The sequence below is a fragment of the Pseudonaja textilis genome, chromosome 5 (assembly GCF_049901715.1).
Source record: "Pseudonaja textilis isolate UNSWEBS1 chromosome 5, rPseTex1.2, whole genome shotgun sequence".
In the NCBI taxonomy this organism is placed as follows: domain Eukaryota; kingdom Metazoa; phylum Chordata; class Lepidosauria; order Squamata; family Elapidae; genus Pseudonaja; species Pseudonaja textilis.
Window position 1 is genome coordinate 22,121,974 of NC_141994.1, and position 17,849 is coordinate 22,139,822.

At 42.3% G+C, this 17,849-nt stretch overlaps 1 protein-coding gene across 1 annotated transcript; it reads left to right on the plus strand.

The window, feature by feature from the left end:
- The first annotated feature begins 2,206 nt into the window (after positions 1–2,206).
- On the plus strand, positions 2,207–17,533 carry PSMC2 (proteasome 26S subunit, ATPase 2). The gene is made up of 12 exons (XM_026701679.2): positions 2,207–2,340; positions 3,832–3,869; positions 4,655–4,736; positions 5,555–5,654; positions 8,853–8,984; positions 10,166–10,238; positions 10,357–10,452; positions 11,424–11,588; positions 12,877–12,964; positions 14,788–14,990; positions 16,117–16,213; positions 17,191–17,533. Exons 1-12 carry the CDS (start codon positions 2,271–2,273, stop codon positions 17,346–17,348), a joined length of 1,302 nt encoding a protein of 433 aa, XP_026557464.1. The 5' UTR covers positions 2,207–2,270; the 3' UTR covers positions 17,349–17,533.
- The last annotated feature ends 316 nt before the right edge of the window (positions 17,534–17,849 follow it).

Genomic DNA, 17,849 nt, shown 5'->3' on the forward strand with positions numbered 1-17,849 from the left:
CATGCCAAAATACCAAGTCTGTGTATCTAGATATTGGTGTCTAGGTCTATTTGTGTGCACAATCACACACATGCACATCCTCCCTATTACAGGATTAGATTCCAGTTCAAATTTTGAACATTTTGCTACATCTTTCTCTGATGGAGGCATTTCACCAAGCGTTAAATATCCCAAATGAAAGCAAAGCGAACAAACATACAGGTAGAACTTACAACGGTTCGCTTAGTGACCGAAGTTACAATGGCACTGAAAAAAAGTGACTTATGACCGTTTTTCACATTTATGACCTTTGCAGCATCCTCATGGTCACATGATTGACATTCACATGTTTAATAACTGATTCATGTTTATAATAGCTGCAGTGTCCTGGGGGTCATATAATCCCCTTTGGTGACCCTCTGCCAAGCAAAGTCAATGGGGGAAGACAGATTCACTTAATAACCATGTTACTAATTTAACAACTGCAGGGATTCACTGAACGACTATGGCAAGAGAAGTCATAAAACAGGGCAAAACTCAACAAATTTATCACTTTGCAGCATAAAAATTTTGGGCTCAATTGTGGTCTAAAGTCTAGGACTACCTGTATGCACTAATATATATGTGTATACACGCCTCTGTATAATTGTGTTTATGTATCTAGATACAGGCAGGGGGTGGGGAGTTGGAATAGATGACCTATAAAGTCCCTTCCCACTCCATCAGTCTGTTATCTGTTTTATATTTATTTATTTATTTATTTATTTTATTTATTTGTCAATTGTTTACGAGATAAGTAAAAGTGTATACATAATTATGAATACATGAAATGAGTACATATAAGAAAAATAAAAGAAAAATAAAAGAAACAATAGGACAGGGACGGTAGGCACATTGGTGCGCTTATGCACGCCCCCTACAGACCTCTTAGGAAAGGGGTGAGGTCAATAGTAGACAGTCTAAGGTTAAAGTTTTTGGGGTTTGGGGAAGAAACTACAGAGTCGGGTAGAGTATTCCAGACATTGACCACTCTGTTGCTAAAGTCGTATTTCCTGCAGTCAAGCTTGGTGCGGTTAACCTTGAGTTTGTATCTATTGTGTGTTCTTGTGTTGTTATGGTTGAAGCTGAAGTATTCATTGACAGGTAGGACATTGCAATGTATGATTTTATATACCATGCTTAAATCAGACCGAAGACGGCGTAATTCAAGGTTTTCTAGTTCTAGAATTTCAAGTCTGGTGGCATAAGGTATTCTACAACGAGTAGAGGAGTGGAGAACTCTTCTTGTGAAATATTTCTGGACTTTCTCAATTGTGCTAATATCAGATACGTAATGTGGGTTCCAGACTGATGAGCTGTATTCGAGTATTGGTCTAGCAAATGTTTTGTATGCTCTAGTTAGTAGTGTGATATTACCAGAGAAAAAGCTACGTAAGATTAGGTTAACAACTCTTAATGCCTTTTTGGCTATGTAGTTGCAGTGGGCACTAGCACTTAGATCATTAGAGGTGAGTATTCCAAGGTCCTTTACAGAGCTTGGATCATCAACAAGATCTTGACTATTCAGCTTGTATTTTATTTTCGGATTTTTTTTGCCAATATGTAAGACAGAGCATTTATTTGTTGAGATTTGAAGTTGCCATTTGTTTGACCATTCTGATACACAGTCAAGATCTTCTTGAAGGGTAGCAGTATTGTCTGTGGTATTGAACAGCTTTACATCATCAGCGAAAAGAACGCAGTTGCTCTTAATATGATCACAGAGATTATTAATATGATCACAGAGATTATTATATAAGTGAGAGAAACTCTGAGAGGCATTTATGACTTGAAATATGATAAGGAAAGAGCACAATTAGTTCACATCTCTCTGTATGTACACAATCACACACATCCTCCTCATTACAGGATTAGATCAAATTTTTCAGTTTTTGCCAAATTCACTCCTCCAGTGAATTTATGTTACCATTAGCATTAATACCCCAAATGAAAGCAAAACATAACTATCTCCCACATCCCCATAGGCATAACTGCCATTTGCCCAGGGAAAGGGGGGGGGAGGAGGAGGAGGAGGAGGAGGAGAAGGATCATAGAGTAGGTCCGACCTCCATTTACTTCCCCCACGCGCTACTTCCGGCGGGACGTTTCCGCCGAGCCGCGGAAGGAAAGAAAGGCGAGGTGCTGCGTAATGCAAGAGCTGGTTCGGCAACATCTGCGCATGCGCCTCAGAGAGACAGAGAGAAACCCGGGTTTGGGAATCGGTTGTTCTAGCCGGCCGTTGGGAAGCCGCGATGCCGGATTATTTGGGGGCCGATCAGCGCAAAACCAAAGAGGAGGAGAAGGAGGACAAGCCCATCCGTGGTAAGACGGGTCATCTAGCCGGGCTCCTTATAAGGCGGCTGCGTTCACATGGCCCTTTTTACCCGGGTCGGGTCAGACACCCCCCCCCCCCAATATAGATGCGTGTACACAAGTTTGCTTGGGCTGCTTCTCATGTGGTGGGAAGCCAGTTTGTAATTCATTTTTTTAAAGTGGGTTTAAATAGCCTAAACACGGGTCTGGCGTGTTGTGTGAATGCAGCCAAAGTGGGGGGGGAGGGAGGAGTCACGGGCTGGCTTTGAAACGCGCGTCTCCATTCATTCAGACCCTTTGCCTGGGCTCCTTCGGATATTGCCAGTCGCCCCAAGTGTAAAATCTGAGATTTGTAGGTCAAGTTGAAAAATGAAGGGCATTTATTATACTAAATAACCCCATTCTTCTCTAAACTCTTGTCCTGCGGATGTAACCATGAGTTCCATGGAAACCTTGTTATAGTTGGGGGTTAGTTCAAAACAGCATCTGAAGAGAAACAAAGCTAGGAGATTGGAGAGTACAGCATAATTGTATTTTATTAAATAAAGGAGAATATTTGTAGCTCAGGGTTGACATGAGGTGTGCTTGGTGCACTCTGAGCTTGGCAGTTTTCTTGCAGACTTTTCATTACCATACTAGGTATCATCAGTGCTAGATAGTAGATAGTAGAGATTGATAGGTGATGGATAGATGATACATGGGTGGGTAGGTACTGTAGGTAGGTAGATGTAGGTAAGGTAGGTAGGTAGATAGATATAGAGGCAATAAAGGAGAATAGTTATAGCTCAGGGTAGAAATGAGGTGTCTTGGTGCTTTCTGAGGTTTACTTGTTTTCTTGCAGATGTTTCATTACCATACTAGGTGACATCATCAGTGCTAGGTAGATAAATAGAGGGATGGATGGATGGTAGATAGATATAGAGGCAATAAAAGAGAATATTTGTAGCTCAGGGTTGAAATGAGAGGTCCTTGATGCTCTGTGAGGTTGCTTGTTTTCTTGCAGATGTTTCATTACCATACTAGGTAACATCATCAGTGCTAGTGATGATGTTACCTAGTTTGGGTCATGAACTGTCAGCAAGAAAACGAGCAAACTCGGACAGCACCAAGGACCCCTCATAATTTTATTGTCTTATTCCTGGCAAAAGTGAGAAGATCTCAAGATGCTAAAATAATGTAAAACTCCATTTTGTTTGCCATTAGTGGAGCAAATTTATTTTTTAAAATCATATATTACGCCCCCTTTTTCTTCCACCAGGTGGGTTGAGTTCTAACGTTAGAAAAATATGACTTTACAGGAAGTATAATGGAGGCTTGGAACTGATTTCCCAGAGATAGTGGGTTAGTCCTCAGTAACTGAGTTTAAAAGTTCGAGGATTTTGTTGTTTTTAAAGATTTTATGAGTACTGATGATAAAATGGAGTGACTGTAGTAACCTGGTTTTCTATTGGGAACCAAAGTAAAACATCATTTTTCTAAATTATCTCTTATATCTCTCAGCTTTGGATGAAGGTGACATCGCCCTCTTGAAAACCTACGTAAGTACTCCAGGTAGCACTTCCAGCATTACTTTGAGAACCGGCTATAATGAAACATTTAGGAAGCATCTACATTAAACAAATAGATAAAAGTTTCCAGAAGAATATTCACATTAATATTTTGTAGCTTTTTGTAACTTTAATCGAGAAAGTGCTTTATGGCTTTTTAAAGACTATTTGATTTTCAAATATATTTTGGTTCCCTTTCTAGCTTCAAATGCATAGAATATTGTCCTCTTAGTATTTTTTTTTATATATAGACACACACAGAATTGTAGTTAGAAGGGGAAAGAGGAATAAAAGCAGTTAAGTATAGACAGTCTTTAACTTAAGAGGAATCACGGGAATTTGGATAGATTGTATGAAGTAGTTGTAACACAATTGTCTTTATAAAAAAATCATTGATTTTCTATTGTTTACATTTTATTATGCTTAATAAACATTGTGTTGTCTATGTCTATGGGGATTCTCAATCATCCAGGTCATGGTTGTCCCAAAAGTGCTTTTTCAAAAGACAACTGGACTTGTTTTTTCTTTGAAGACATTTTGCTTCTCATCCAAGAAGCTTCTTCGGTTTTGACTGAAGTGTGGAGGATAGAAGAATTTCAATATAAATCCTTCCGTTCCACACCATCCAGTCAGAGCTGAAGAAACTTCTTGGATGAGAAGCGAAACGTCTTCAACGAAAAAAAACAAAGGAAGTCCAGTTGCCACCTGAAAAAGCCCCTTTGTGACACAAATATTCCTCATTTCCCTCAAACTCTGTAAATCTTTTTCCAACCCAGGGCCAGAGCACATACTCAAGGCAAATCAAACAGGTGGAAGATGACATTCAACAGTTGCTTAAGAAAATTAATGAACTCACAGGTACTTTTTAATATTTCTTTTAGTGCTTTAGAAGCAGTAATTTTGTCTGATGCTGGCCTTGACCATTGTTAGCCGGGATTGTTGTGCCGAGTGCTGAATTTCTTAAGGGTTATTTTGTCCCCTGAAAATCTCAAAAGGGGAAGCAAGGCTAAGCAAAAAAACAACAACAAAAAACCACAAATGAAAATACTTCTTCAACTGAAAGGAAAAAGGGGGAAGTAGAGAAGATGGACATAAGAGAAGATGCTTAAATGTAATCTGGGGAAATATTGGCATTGGGGTGGGAAAAAAACAATCCAGCAAGAATCTCCATGGAAAATTGGGGTGGCGCTCTCGTCAAGAGCAAGATTTAGGATCTGATCAAGATTTAGACGACCTCTGGGTCTTCCTCAGCTCCGGACCCAGCCCAGGTTCCTCCCCAACCTCCTCACTACTGTCCGACTCTTGCTGCCATCTCCGTCAGCCGCCGGCGGGCCACATCACCCATCCCTTTCCCCACCATTGCTTTTGACAGGCTCTCTCCAAATTTGGTCACTTTGGCTTGCAGACTTCAACTCCCAGAATTGTGGACTCCCGGGATTCAACTCCCAGAATTCCTCAGCTAGCATGAGGTTCTCAAGTCTTTTAATGTTGCCAAGTTTGGAGATGGCTGCTTTTGACCCTACTCTAGCCCTGACTTCAAAAGAAGATTTATCTTTGTCCTGTTTGAGTTGACTCGGTAGTTGTAAAGTTGCTGCAGTAAGCTAAAGCTGGAATATATATTTTGTTGATTTATATGGCAACATGGCTCCTGGTTTTGCTTTGTTTTCCCCCTGTAGGCATTAAAGAATCAGACACTGGCCTGGCACCACCTGCCCTTTGGGATTTAGCTGCCGATAAACAAACTCTTCAGAGCGAGCAGCCACTACAGGTGGCCAGGTAAACCATCACATAATACTAAATAACAACTTTGTTGTCCAGTCAGTGATGCAGCCAAGCTCCTATCAAAAGGAAAAGAGTTTAGTCCTTTGTGTATGACCCTTCTTTGTTAACTCGTGAAATTATCTTAAGTCATCATCTCCTTTTAATGATCCCATAATCCCTTGCGGAGTGGAGCCTGGGCAACTAAATGGAGCATGAGTATTTACTGGCCGGATGCCCTTCCTGTCACCCGTGCGGAGTTTTGTTCAGAAATATAGTGCTGAAGTAAACGGTTAAAGCAAAGGGTCACCTTGAAGCATGAGATGGGGTAGCAAATACATCTCAAAACAACTGGAGCATCAATTGAACAACATTGCCATCGACCAAATTGCCATCGGTCAATTGCAAAAGGCAGCTTTACTCCAAACAGCTTACTGTCAAGACTGACTCGCACTTTCACCTACGTTTTTGCTTTGGTCACAGCTTGACAATAATCTGTATGGAATGGGAGGGTGGGAGAATGGTATCCATGCATCCGTCGGCTTCCGTGAGACATTGCTGGCATCTCAAGGACACCACAAGATGTCTCAGGGTTGCTGGCTGTTTCCCATAACAAAATGAACAGTGATTGGTGGACCTATTGGACTGTGGGTGGCCTGTAAGGAAAGCCGGAAATCAACGATGCTTGCTTTTGCATGGGAAACTCAGAACTGGTTTCCCTTCTGTGCCAGTGTGGTTTATTCAGTAAAGGGTTTTTTTTTTTGTAAATTTTATTTGAGTTTTCACAAAAAGAAAAAAAATACAAATAAAACATCTTTTTTGAAAGTAGCGTAATCCCGGGCTACATTTCTTTGTACAGACACAAATTCAAGTTCATGCTCATTTTTATATTCTATTCCATATCTTATTACTATTTTACATTTTCTGCATAGCTTCTCCCCTCTTTTAATTTTCTCAATTTCTCAAATCATTATATTTGTATTTTTTGTCCTGTTTCAATTATCTATTATCTTTTCTCATTAAACAAAATTTCTCCTGTAGTTACTGATTGGAGTATGACGCCTTTATGTCTTTTAAGTTTATCCATTTAACTCTTATTTAGGTTTCAATATATACCCTAAAGTTATAACATTCAATATAATATATAACTTCCATCTGGATTCTGCTTGGTACATTCTTAAAATACACACTATATTCTTTAAAAAAAATTATAAATATATGTAATTAAAACAACACATTCCATTCCAATTCAATTCTATCATTAATGCTAATATTCATTAAAATCTTAACTTCTTTAACATTACTTTTCAATTAGATATCATACTTCTATGGGAACAATTATAAGCTTTCCATAATTAATTCCCCCCCCTTCACTTACATTTTATAAAACATTAACTAATTAAAATGTTCCTGTTCCTTCCTAATTCAAGTTTCTCATTTATTTTATTTCACATTTTATTAACAAACATTTCACTAAGTTACACTAACTATTTTATCCCTCATTTTAATCATACATTGTTTCCAATTTTCTAAAGTTATTTCTATTATTAATATAACAATACAATCTTATGCACCTTTACAGAATCCCTTTTTCAGTTAGATTTTCACCCATTATCTCTAAATAGGTCCTCTTTCTCTATATCTTGCTCCGGTCCTTTGTAACTTCTTTTCCTTTCCTTCTTCCCTTTCTTCTTCTCTCTCCCCTTTTTACCCCTTTGTCTCTCTACCTCTATTTCTCTCTTCTGTATTCCCCTTTTCTGTTGCTTTCCAGTATTATACTTATTTTTTGAATTATTTTTCTTTTCTTTGGTTGTTTTTTTAAGTCTTAAATTCTCCATTCTCTTTCCCCCCTTTCCTTTTTCTTCCCCACATAGAAGATGGCTTCTTCTTTGTCCCAGTCTTCTTGTTTTGCAGTCTTTTCTTGTTGCTTCTCATAGTTCCAAATCTCCATTTCTAAGAATTGAAAAACGAAGCCAAAGGAACTTCTCCCTTCTTGTGCATCTTCTTTGTACTTTTTAAGTTCCATTTTCAATTCATCCAGAAGTGGTGCCATTGTATAAATTTTTAAACAACCACCCAATTAATTTTAGTCATTCAAATGTAATAACCAAGAATCCAAAGATCACCAAATAATCCAAATACATGCAAGCTGTTTCTTTTTGCTCTTTTTTTCACTTTCTCTTCTTGGGGTTACTGTTTAGTTACAAAGTTTCAGTTAAAATGTATCTTTTAGAAGTCTTGTTGAAGTTTTACTGTAGATTCTTTTTAATTCCAGGCAGTCTCCTCCCTCTTCCAGATCCTGCCCTTATTCTTTTTCTCTCCCTTCCTGCTTATGAAAAAAAAAAAAATTTAGTGTCCAGAAATCTTTATTATCCCTTTGGCATTTTTTTTTTCAGCTTAATTGCCTATTGATGTTAAAGCGGATTTTTCCGATTTCTTATTTAAGTCTCTTAGTTGTCAGTATAGGGAAGGAGAGAGAAGAAAAAAAAAGCCAAACCTTTCCCTTTTCACTTTCCTTCGCTGCTTCTGACTCTTCTTTGGGAGCGATGTTATTTTTTTGTAAGTTTAAATTCCAGGGTACCTTAGTTGTTGCTTTTACAATTTAACCCGGTCAGCCAAAACTTTTACTTCTTATCTTCCTCCTGCACATTCTTTTCCGGTCGAGTTATTCTTTGAGGTGGCCATTTCTGACCACGGCTGCAACCGCCTTCGGGAAAGGGAGTAATGGCCAGCTGAGGAGGAGAGATGCGGCTCTCCTCAACCCTGCTGGCGGTCTCCCCCCTCTTCACCCACCTCTACAGGGTGGCTTAGCCCCAAAATCAGCCGGCTCGGCGTACTCCAGCGGCGAGCCCAGACCACAACCGTGCACGATCACGGATTTCTGTCTGTCGCCAAAGAGACTTCAAACCGGCGGTTTATTCAGTAAAGTTTTATACTCTTGGTAAAAATACTCTTTTTCTGGATCCACCAACTGGACAGTGGACACTTCCCTCCTGTGACAGTAGCTTTAATACTGTCAAATGTGTACATCTGCCTATCCCAGGTCCTTAGGAAGAAGTTGATAGGTGGCCAAAAATGCCAAATCCAGTCTGAATATTGGCTGGCCGTGCAATGAACCATGAGAAGAAGAATGCAAACTGGCTGTGAATGACACTTGGCTGAATGCTGGCAGATTGAATTGGATTTGTTTATCGACTCCTTTCCTCTCTGGCTTAGGTGTACAAAGATAATCAATGCGGATTCCGAGGACCCCAAGTATATTATCAATGTTAAACAATTTGCCAAGTTTGTGGTGGATCTCAGTGATCAAGTGGCCCCCACCGACATTGAAGAAGGAATGAGAGTTGGGTGAGTTGGCTTTAATCTCCCTGGGATTGAACTAGTTACTGTCTTTGTCTTGTTTTCTTATGGCCACTGGGGTGCAAACTTATGATTATTACAACATCTAGCTGGAACTGACAGTCATTTCTATCAGCATCATATAGATTCCTACAGGGACTATATAGCATCCTATCGAACAGTGGTTGCCGGGCCGTGAGAAAATTTTGGTGGTCCGCAGAGGAATGTCACCCCCAAAAGCAATTCAGGCTGCACGGGAACACAAGGCTGCGCCGCCCACATGGCCCGCAGGAACCCTCCCTGCCCGCTCCTTACCTGGCAAACTTGCCTATAGCAAAGTTGCTATTTTTCCTTCCCCCCCACCCCAACCATCAGCTGTTCTGCTGTGCCGGGAGATTTAGATTAGCTAGAAAGCAGGAAATCATTGGATTTCTTGCTTTCTAGCTAATCTTCAGATCTTCCTTAGGATTGAAGCTTCTATTTGTCAGTTCAGACTCAGCTAGCCAATGGCAGGTAGATAGATCTCTGAGTGAATCTGTGATTCTGAGAGCAACTCAATCTGTCTACCTGCTTTGCTTGATTTTGAGTAAAAGTTGCTCTTCTTTATTAAAAAAATCAATATTTACATAAATATAGTATTTACATACAAGCCATGCCCAGCCAGTCACATGACCACCAAGCCACACCCACAAATTAGGCCACGCCCACAGAACCAGTTGTGTGTATATGTGTGGGTGAGGGAGAGAGGTTAGATCAGATCTCTCTCTCCCTCCTTCCCTCCCTCCCTCCCTCCCTCTCTTTCTCCTCTCTCTCTCTCCCACCAACGTCAGCAAGCCATCATCAATCAAAATTCATATGAGTGGTCCCCGGGATTAAAAATTATGAGTTTGGTGGTCTCTGAGGTCCAAAAGGTTGGCGACCCCTGCTATAGAATGCAGCCTATTTTGCTTTCCTCTGAAATACTAATCCATTGTAAAATGCCTTAACTGCAAGTTAATATAGCAAAAACTGGAGAATTTGAGGGGAATCCTATCCCTGGTATAGATGGTTTGTCGTGCAGCTAGCTGTGTTCTGTTAGCATGTCAATATTCTGCATGCAGTTGCTCTCTTAGCGTGCCAGAGGTATGTTTTGAGGAACTTTTAAAAAAGACATAATCAAAACAAGCCTTTTTTTCCATTTCTTTATGCAGTGTGGACAGAAACAAATATCAGATCCACATCCCACTACCTCCAAAGATCGACCCAACGGTCACCATGATGCAGGTGAAGACATCTCTTCGCTCTTCTTGCTTTCTCGTTAACTTTTCCCATCTCTGTTTTTTCACCTGAAAGATCTGCGAGACTTCTGACTGCCGGACGGACCTTTTGTTTTCTCATGCAGGTGGAGGAAAAACCTGATGTCACCTACAGCGACGTGGGAGGATGCAAAGAGCAGATCGAGAAGCTGAGAGAGGTGGTGGAAACCCCCCTGCTTCACGTGAGGAGGAAACCTTTTCATTCAATCTTAAATTGGACAGAACGTGGAAAACTTGGCTCCAGACAGCAGAAAGGCATTGTCAGGATTCCGGCACTTACCCTCATTTAAACCACGAGTCTCGAGCCAAACTTCCCAAAATTCAAAAGGATTTATTGGGAGTTAACATGGCAGCATTGCCTGGGTGCAGCTGACTCCGAGACACATATTCATTGTCACCTTTGACCCTGGTTTTCCCCCACCCCCTCAGTATATCCTAATTAATATTCTCCAATGGGACACCTCCATAGCCCAGAGTCACCAACCATGCTTTCCAGTTATATTTTTGTACAGCAGAAACTTCAGTCACCTAGTTATTATGTTTGAAAACATTTATGGAATGCAGTTTTGGTTTGCAAGCTGCTGCACTGCTTCCCTCCTCCCTTTCTGCTGGCAACTCTAAAAAAGACCAGAGAAATATTTTATGAGTTGACAGGCGTAAACTCTGGGGGCTCCTTCTGCAGCTTGTGTAATGGGCATCTTTAGAAGGCCCAGTGGCTTGTTTCTCTCCTAGACAAAACAGGTTCAGGCCTGAAACGGGCCTGTTTCCAACCTCCAGGCCTGTTTCCAGCCTCTGGAGAGCCTCCAGAGGGTTTTCAACCTTCCGGAGGCTCAAGGAAAGCTTCTGGAGCCTGGGGAGAGTGAACATGCCCCCCTCCCGCCCCCGGCTGTGATGCAGGAGGCCAACTAGGCCACACCCACCATGGCCACGCTCACCCAGCAACCAGGCAGAGAACCCGTTGCTAACTTTTTTGAAGCCCACCCCTGCCTCGTCTTTGCTCCCGTTTATTTGATGGTAGAAGCCGGTGACGGAATTGTGGCTGTTCTAGAGATTTAAGTCCCAATTTTGGGGGTTTTTTTTCTTCCCTCTCTCTCCCTCCCTCTCTCCCCATCTCTCCCTCTCCCTCTGTCTCTTTCTCCTCCTACAATTACAGCCAGAACGATTTGTCAATCTTGGGATCGAACCTCCCAAAGGGGTCCTTCTCTTTGGCCCACCTGGGACAGGCAAAACACTCTGTGCTCGAGCTGTCGCCAACAGGACAGATGCTTGCTTCATCCGAGTGATTGGGTCCGAGCTGGTGCAGAAGTACGTGGGAGAGGTAATGGAGAAAACCTTGCATGCTCGACTCTGTTGGCTTTTTAGCGCTTGGCTACTCAGCATTTCTCAAACCAAGCCTGCTTGAAGAGGGGTGGACTTCAACTCCCAGGAATCCCCAGCTGTTCCCCACGCTGGCTGGGGAATTCTGGGAGTTGAAGTCCACCCCACTTCAAGCAGGTAAGATTGAGAAACACTAGAGATCATCCAAGTCTTTTCTGTTTGCTCTCTGGTGCAGAAGGTCACAGGTTCCCTATTTAGTAGGATGTGATTTTGTGATGGATTTTCCCTCCTCCTTGTCTGCTCTGCTGTACGACTGAATGAGGAGCAGTGCAAGTTCACGACAGTGAGCATTTTTGAGCACATATACTCAAAACCGTAATGATTAAGTAAAGCGTACATGAAAATTCCAACAAGTGGAACTGCTTTCCTTCAGAAGTCCCTGGAGGCGTTTAAGAAGAGGCTGGATATCCAATTGTCTGAAATGGTGTAGGGTTTCTCACTTGAACAGGGGTTGGACTAGACGACCTCTAAGGTCCCTTCCAACTCCAATGGTGGTGATCTTCATATTGGATTTTGAAATGTTTGCAACTAATACAGCTTTATGTTTGGAAATGATCTGGATCTCAAGCTATTCTGTTGGTTCAAGTAGAATAACGTGGGATCCATTTTTTGAAATTTTAAGTGGCATAATAGAAAATATATATATATATTCATATTCATATTCATAGATTTTCACGGGTACAGGTATGTAGGTCTAGGTGTGTTTGGGTCTTTTCCCGTGTAAGATTAAGAGTATCTTGGTGACGTTTCAGCGAGGTCCCACTCGCCATCCTTAGGCTGGTGCTTTCGGCTTCGTGCCAGTGCAAGCAGTGTGTGATCGGAGCTGCCGTCTCTATAAATACTGGTGGTGGGGGCTGGTGTGCTGGGCTGGTTGGCTGTGCTGCTGCCTCTTGATTGGTTGATGGAGTTGATGTTGGTATAATGGGCTGTGTGATGGCCTTGTGAGTTTTGTTGTGGAGACATCCTGGATCTTGTGCTGTAATCTCCTGGGTCGTTTGTTTTGTAGTGATTTTTTTTCTTTTTTCCATTAGCCTACGAGAGGCTAATGGAAAAAAGATCACTACTCTGAGAAGCACAAAGCCAAAGACACAAGCCTGAAGATGATGAATGAGACCTCATTGAAACGTCACCTAGATACTTCCAATTTTACACGAGAGAAAACCCAAATAACCAAAGATCCATCCATACATCCATACATAGTCACGTTTTCCTCCTTTCTGGTTTTATAGGGTGCTCGAATGGTTCGGGAGTTGTTTGAAATGGCGAGGACTAAAAAGGCATGCCTCATTTTCTTCGATGAAATTGATGCTATTGGAGGTTGGTGTCATATATTTCTTCAGTCCTTCATCTAACATTGTGTGGGAGGTGACCAGGCTGAGCTCGAGGGAGGTGTCAAAGGCGCCATTAGTCACGAGTCCCTGCACGCCCACAAGAGCTCTAAGTCCATCCCACCTTGAATGACTCTCTTATGTCCTGCTGTTGTGGTTTGCCAGCAGCAGGTGCAGAGTGAGGACTCAGGTGAGGGGCCTGTGTGTGATGCAGGGATGGGGCCACGAATCAGGGAGTGGAATGGAGGTTGGAGATTGTGGAGGCTGGCAGCATTGATGAAGAGGTCCCCGAGGAGCCTGGGCCCAGTGCATGTGTGTGCAAGTCTGCTCGAAGGAAAGAGCAGCTGCAGCAGCACAGGTGACTTGGGAGTAAGGCTGCGAGGCAGTGGCCCCTCCCTTAGGAGATAAAAGCCAGCTGAGAAACTGGAGTTCTTTGCAGGAAGCAAAGAAGTTTTTGCACTCAAGCCTCGTGGACATTCGGACTCTCTTAGTCTGTGTTTGGAGACTCTTTGTGTTTGAAATATTTCTTGGCAACTTTATCTAGTGTTCTTGGCAGCTTTGCACAACCTTGGCAAGGCTCGTTCTTATCAGAGACAATTAGTTGGAAACAGCCTTTTAACCGGGAAGGAATGGAATTCCTAAATAATAATTAAAAGGTTTTGCTGTTACCTCTGTTTCGTGTTTGTTTCCTTGGAACAAGATTTGGGTCAGAACACCCACTCTTTTTCCCTTAATAGTCTCTTGGCCAAATTCTTGTAGACAACTTAAGCTTGCAATAAATCTTTATGCTCATTTGAACTCCCTGAATCTCCTGGACAAATTGTCTGTGAATTTTCTTTGTTTTTAATAATGTAAATAAAACTCTGCTTCTGTCTATGAAGATTGTCAGTCCTCCAGGCCAACGGTACTTTTTCAAGAGGCCATTGGACTTTCTAGTTTTTCTTTGAAGATGTTTTACTTCTCATCCAAGGAGCTTCTTCACCTCTGACTCGATGGTGGGAAATGGAAGGATTGATATCCTTCCAGACAGCTGGTCATTTCCATCCTTTTAGAGAGTCATTGAGGTGACCTTAAGGACACAGATAAACCTCCAAGTGGCCTCAACGACTCTCTAAAAAGCATGCAAATGACCAGCTGTCTGGAAGGAGTATCAATCCTTAAATTTCCCACCATCCAGTCAGAGCTGAAGAAGCTTCTTGGATGAGAAGCAAAAGGTCTTCAAAAGAAAACAACAAAAAGAAAGTCCAGTTGCCTCCTGAAAAACACACAACCATAACCTGGATGAGGGAGAACCTCTATAGGCTTTTAGCTATACAATTTGGGATGAACATCCTCTGAATGGTATGAGTAGGAACAGATTTCCAGAGAAAAGATTGAAGACTACACGAACCATTTGTGCCACTCAGGTGACTCTGAGGACACAGATAAACCTCCAGGTGGCCTCAACAACATCCTCTAAAAAGGATGCAAATGACCAGCTGTTTGCAAGGAGTATAAACCCTTCCATTTCCCCGCCATCCAGTCAGAGCAGAAGAAGCTTCTTGGAGGAGAAGCGAAATGCCTTCAAAAACAAATAAATAAAGTCCAGTTGCCTCTTGAAAAAGCACTTTTGGGAAAACTCTGCTTCCTTTCCCAGAAGCTCTTTTTCGGGATCGTTACCCTTTGCTCTGATCTGCTCTTAGTTCACCTGTAAAAAATAACCAGTACGAGCAATCAGTGTTGATAGGGTGGGATTAAAAACGTCCCTTGATTTTAGTCAACCTCTTCAGTCAGGATACCGTTCTGAAGTGGTTGTTTTTCTTTTCTCTTTAGGCGCTCGCTTTGATGATGGGGCCGGAGGAGACAATGAAGTCCAGCGCACAATGCTGGAACTGATCAACCAACTTGACGGCTTTGATCCGAGAGGGAATATCAAAGTGTTGATGGCAACCAATAGGCCAGACACCCTGGATCCAGCGTTGATGAGGCCTGGAAGATTAGATAGGAAAATAGAATTCAGCCTACCAGATTTGGAGGTTTAGAACGCTTTTATTCTTAAATAATAACGATGGGGGATGAATGTTATGCTGGCACAGCTAGTTCCTCAATGTACGACCACAGTTGAGTCCAAAGTTTATGTTGCTAAGTGAAGACGTTTGTTAAGTTTTGCTCCATTTTATGAACTTTCTTGCCACCTTTGTTAAGTGAACCTCTTCGGTTGTTAAGTTAGTCACGCGGTTGTTAAGTGAATCTGGCTTCCACATTGACTTTTCTTGTCAGAAGGTCGCAAAAGGGGATCACATGGACCCCCAGGACATGGAAACTGTCATAAATAGGAAACAGTTAGTCATAAATGCGGAAACGGTCAGAAGTTACTTTATTCCGTGCCGTTGTAACTTTAAATGAATTGTTATAAGTCGAGGACTACCTGTATTACAAATAATTCAAGGCAGTGAACATCTCCAATGCACCCTCAGGCTCCTATTTTCCTCACAATAAACAACTCTGAGGTAATTTGGGCTGAGAGAGAGAAGAGAGTGCGCGACTGGCCCAATGTCATACCTAGTTGGCTTCATGCCTGAGGCACGACTTGAACTCGCAGTCTCTCACTTTCTAGCCTGGTGCTTTGACCAGTAGACCAGACTGGCTAGCCTATCCGTTCTTTTATCCCCTACGCTCAACCCGCATTTCATCTATTTTCTATTCCTCACTTGCATCAGCATATCTTCTTTTAACAACGCCATAATCCCTTGCGGGGTGGAGTCTGGGAAACTGAATGGAGCTTGAGTGTTCACTGGCCGGATGCCCTTCCTGTCACCAGTGCGGAGTTTTGTTCAGCCAGATACATTCTCTCCCAGAGAGAAATATTCTCTCCTGGAGAGAGAAATATATGCCTCTACCAAGGGTCGAACTCACAGCCTCTCCATTGTGAGGCGAGAGTGCCACCTCTAGGCCGCCGCACCACCACTCATCCTCACTTGCACACCATGGCCTGCTCTAAACTCATCTATCTTGCCTTTCTTAGGAAGAGCAGGGTAAGCCTTGATTTGAGCCAGGAGGGCCTGTCTTTAAGGGAGCCCAACATTTGCTAAACCCTCTTTGAGTTAATTTCATCTGCGCTTATCGTAACGAAAGCCTGGTTCTTTTTCTTTCTTTCTTTAGGGAAGAACTCACATATTCAAAATCCACGCCCGCTCCATGAGCGTTGAAAGAGACATAAGGTTTGAGTTGCTGGCTCGGCTGTGTCCCAATAGCACTGGTACGTTAAACATAGCATTTCCGCTTCATAGTGCTTTACTGCAGAGATCCCCAATCCCCCCCGGTCTGTGGGACGACACCTGTCCACGTCATGCCAGCAAGCAAAGCCCCATCCGCGGGATGTAAGCAGCATGCAAACCCGTGCGCCCCCCCCCGCCTCCGGGCCATGGAAAAACCTTTCTCTGTGGAACCGGTCCTTGGTGCCCTGAAAGTTGGGGGCCGCTGCTTTACCGTCCTCTCTAAGTGGTTTAGACTTTCCAACAATCTGGGTCCTTATTTTACATACCTGGGAAGAATGGAAGGCTTGAGCCTGTCAGGATCAAACTCCTGGCAGGGGCCAGAGTTTGCCTGAAATATTGTATTCTAACCACTGGGCCACGAGGAAGGAGAATGAGAAAGGGAATAAGGGAAGGAAGGGAAGGAGCAGCAATAGCATTTGGAGTTATACACCGCTTCACAATGCTTTACAGTCCTCCAAGTGGTTTAAAGTCTCAGCATTTTTCCCCAAACATCTGGGTCCTCATTTTACATACCGGGGAAGAATGGAAGGCTTGAGCCTGTCAGGATTGAACTCCTGGCAGGGGCCAGAGTTTGCCTGAAATACTGCATTGTAACCACTGGGTCATGAGGAAGGAGAGGGAAGGAAAGGAAAAAGGAAAGGATCAGCAATAGCACTTGGACTTAAATACAACTTCACAATGCTTTACAGTCCTCCAAGTGGTTCAGAGCCTCTTGCCCCCAACAATCTGGATCCTTGTTTTATCGACCTTGGAAGAACGGAAGGCTGAGTCAACCTTGAGCCAGTCAGGATCAAACTCCTGACAGTGGGCAGTTTGCCTGTAATACTGCATTTTAACCACTGTGTCACCACTGTTCCTATTGTAGTTTTGTTGGGTTGTTCTCCCAATGTGCTTTATTATGCTTCATGTTGTTTTTATGTTTCATGTTCATTTTTTTATTTCTCCACCACCACCCCAGGTGCTGAAATCCGTAGTGTCTGTACAGAGGCAGGTATGTTTGCTATCCGAGCGAGGCGAAAAATTGCCACCGAGAAGGACTTCCTGGACGCGGTAAACAAAGTCATCAAGTCCTATGCCAAATTCAGCGCCACCCCTCGATACATGACCTACAACTAAGCTTGAATCTTTCAGATAACCCTCAAGAGTGTTTCTGGGGAGTGTTGTGTTGTAGCTGGACCTAGTAGAACTAAAAAACAGATGACATTCCAACTTACGTGGTTGTCTTTATTGGAAGTGTAATGATTTAGCTTTATTGTTATATTCAAAATAAAGATTGTGAGCTCCCAACTCCAGACTTTTAATGCTGCTTGTGTAATTTACTTTCTAAATCAAATGTAAATCTCTTTAGGTTTACGGTCAGGACTACTTTTGAGAACACAACAGTGCCTTAACCCACAGCTTTCTATCTGTATATATAAAAATGAAATATCACTCACGCATCATCACAAAATTTCCAGAAACATAAAGCCTATAAACTTGAAATTTGGCATATATCTTGGCTTCTAGGTGCTCATTAAGAAACGATTTTTTGAAATGACTATCAGAGCATTAGTATTTCCTATGTTATTATTAACGTGCTCTGATGCTAAGGAGTTCTGTTCCAAATGCAAAACACAA

Coding starts and splice junctions, on each gene's coding strand:
- PSMC2 (XM_026701679.2), top strand. CDS start 2,271: ATGCCGGATTATTTGGGGGCCGATCAGCGCAAAACCAAAGAGGAGGAG. Junction 2,341..3,831: donor GGAGGACAAGCCCATCCGTG/GTAAGACGGGTC, acceptor TATATCTCTCAG/CTTTGGATGAAGGTGACATC. Junction 8,985..10,165: donor GAAGAAGGAATGAGAGTTGG/GTGAGTTGGCTT, acceptor TTCTTTATGCAG/TGTGGACAGAAACAAATATC.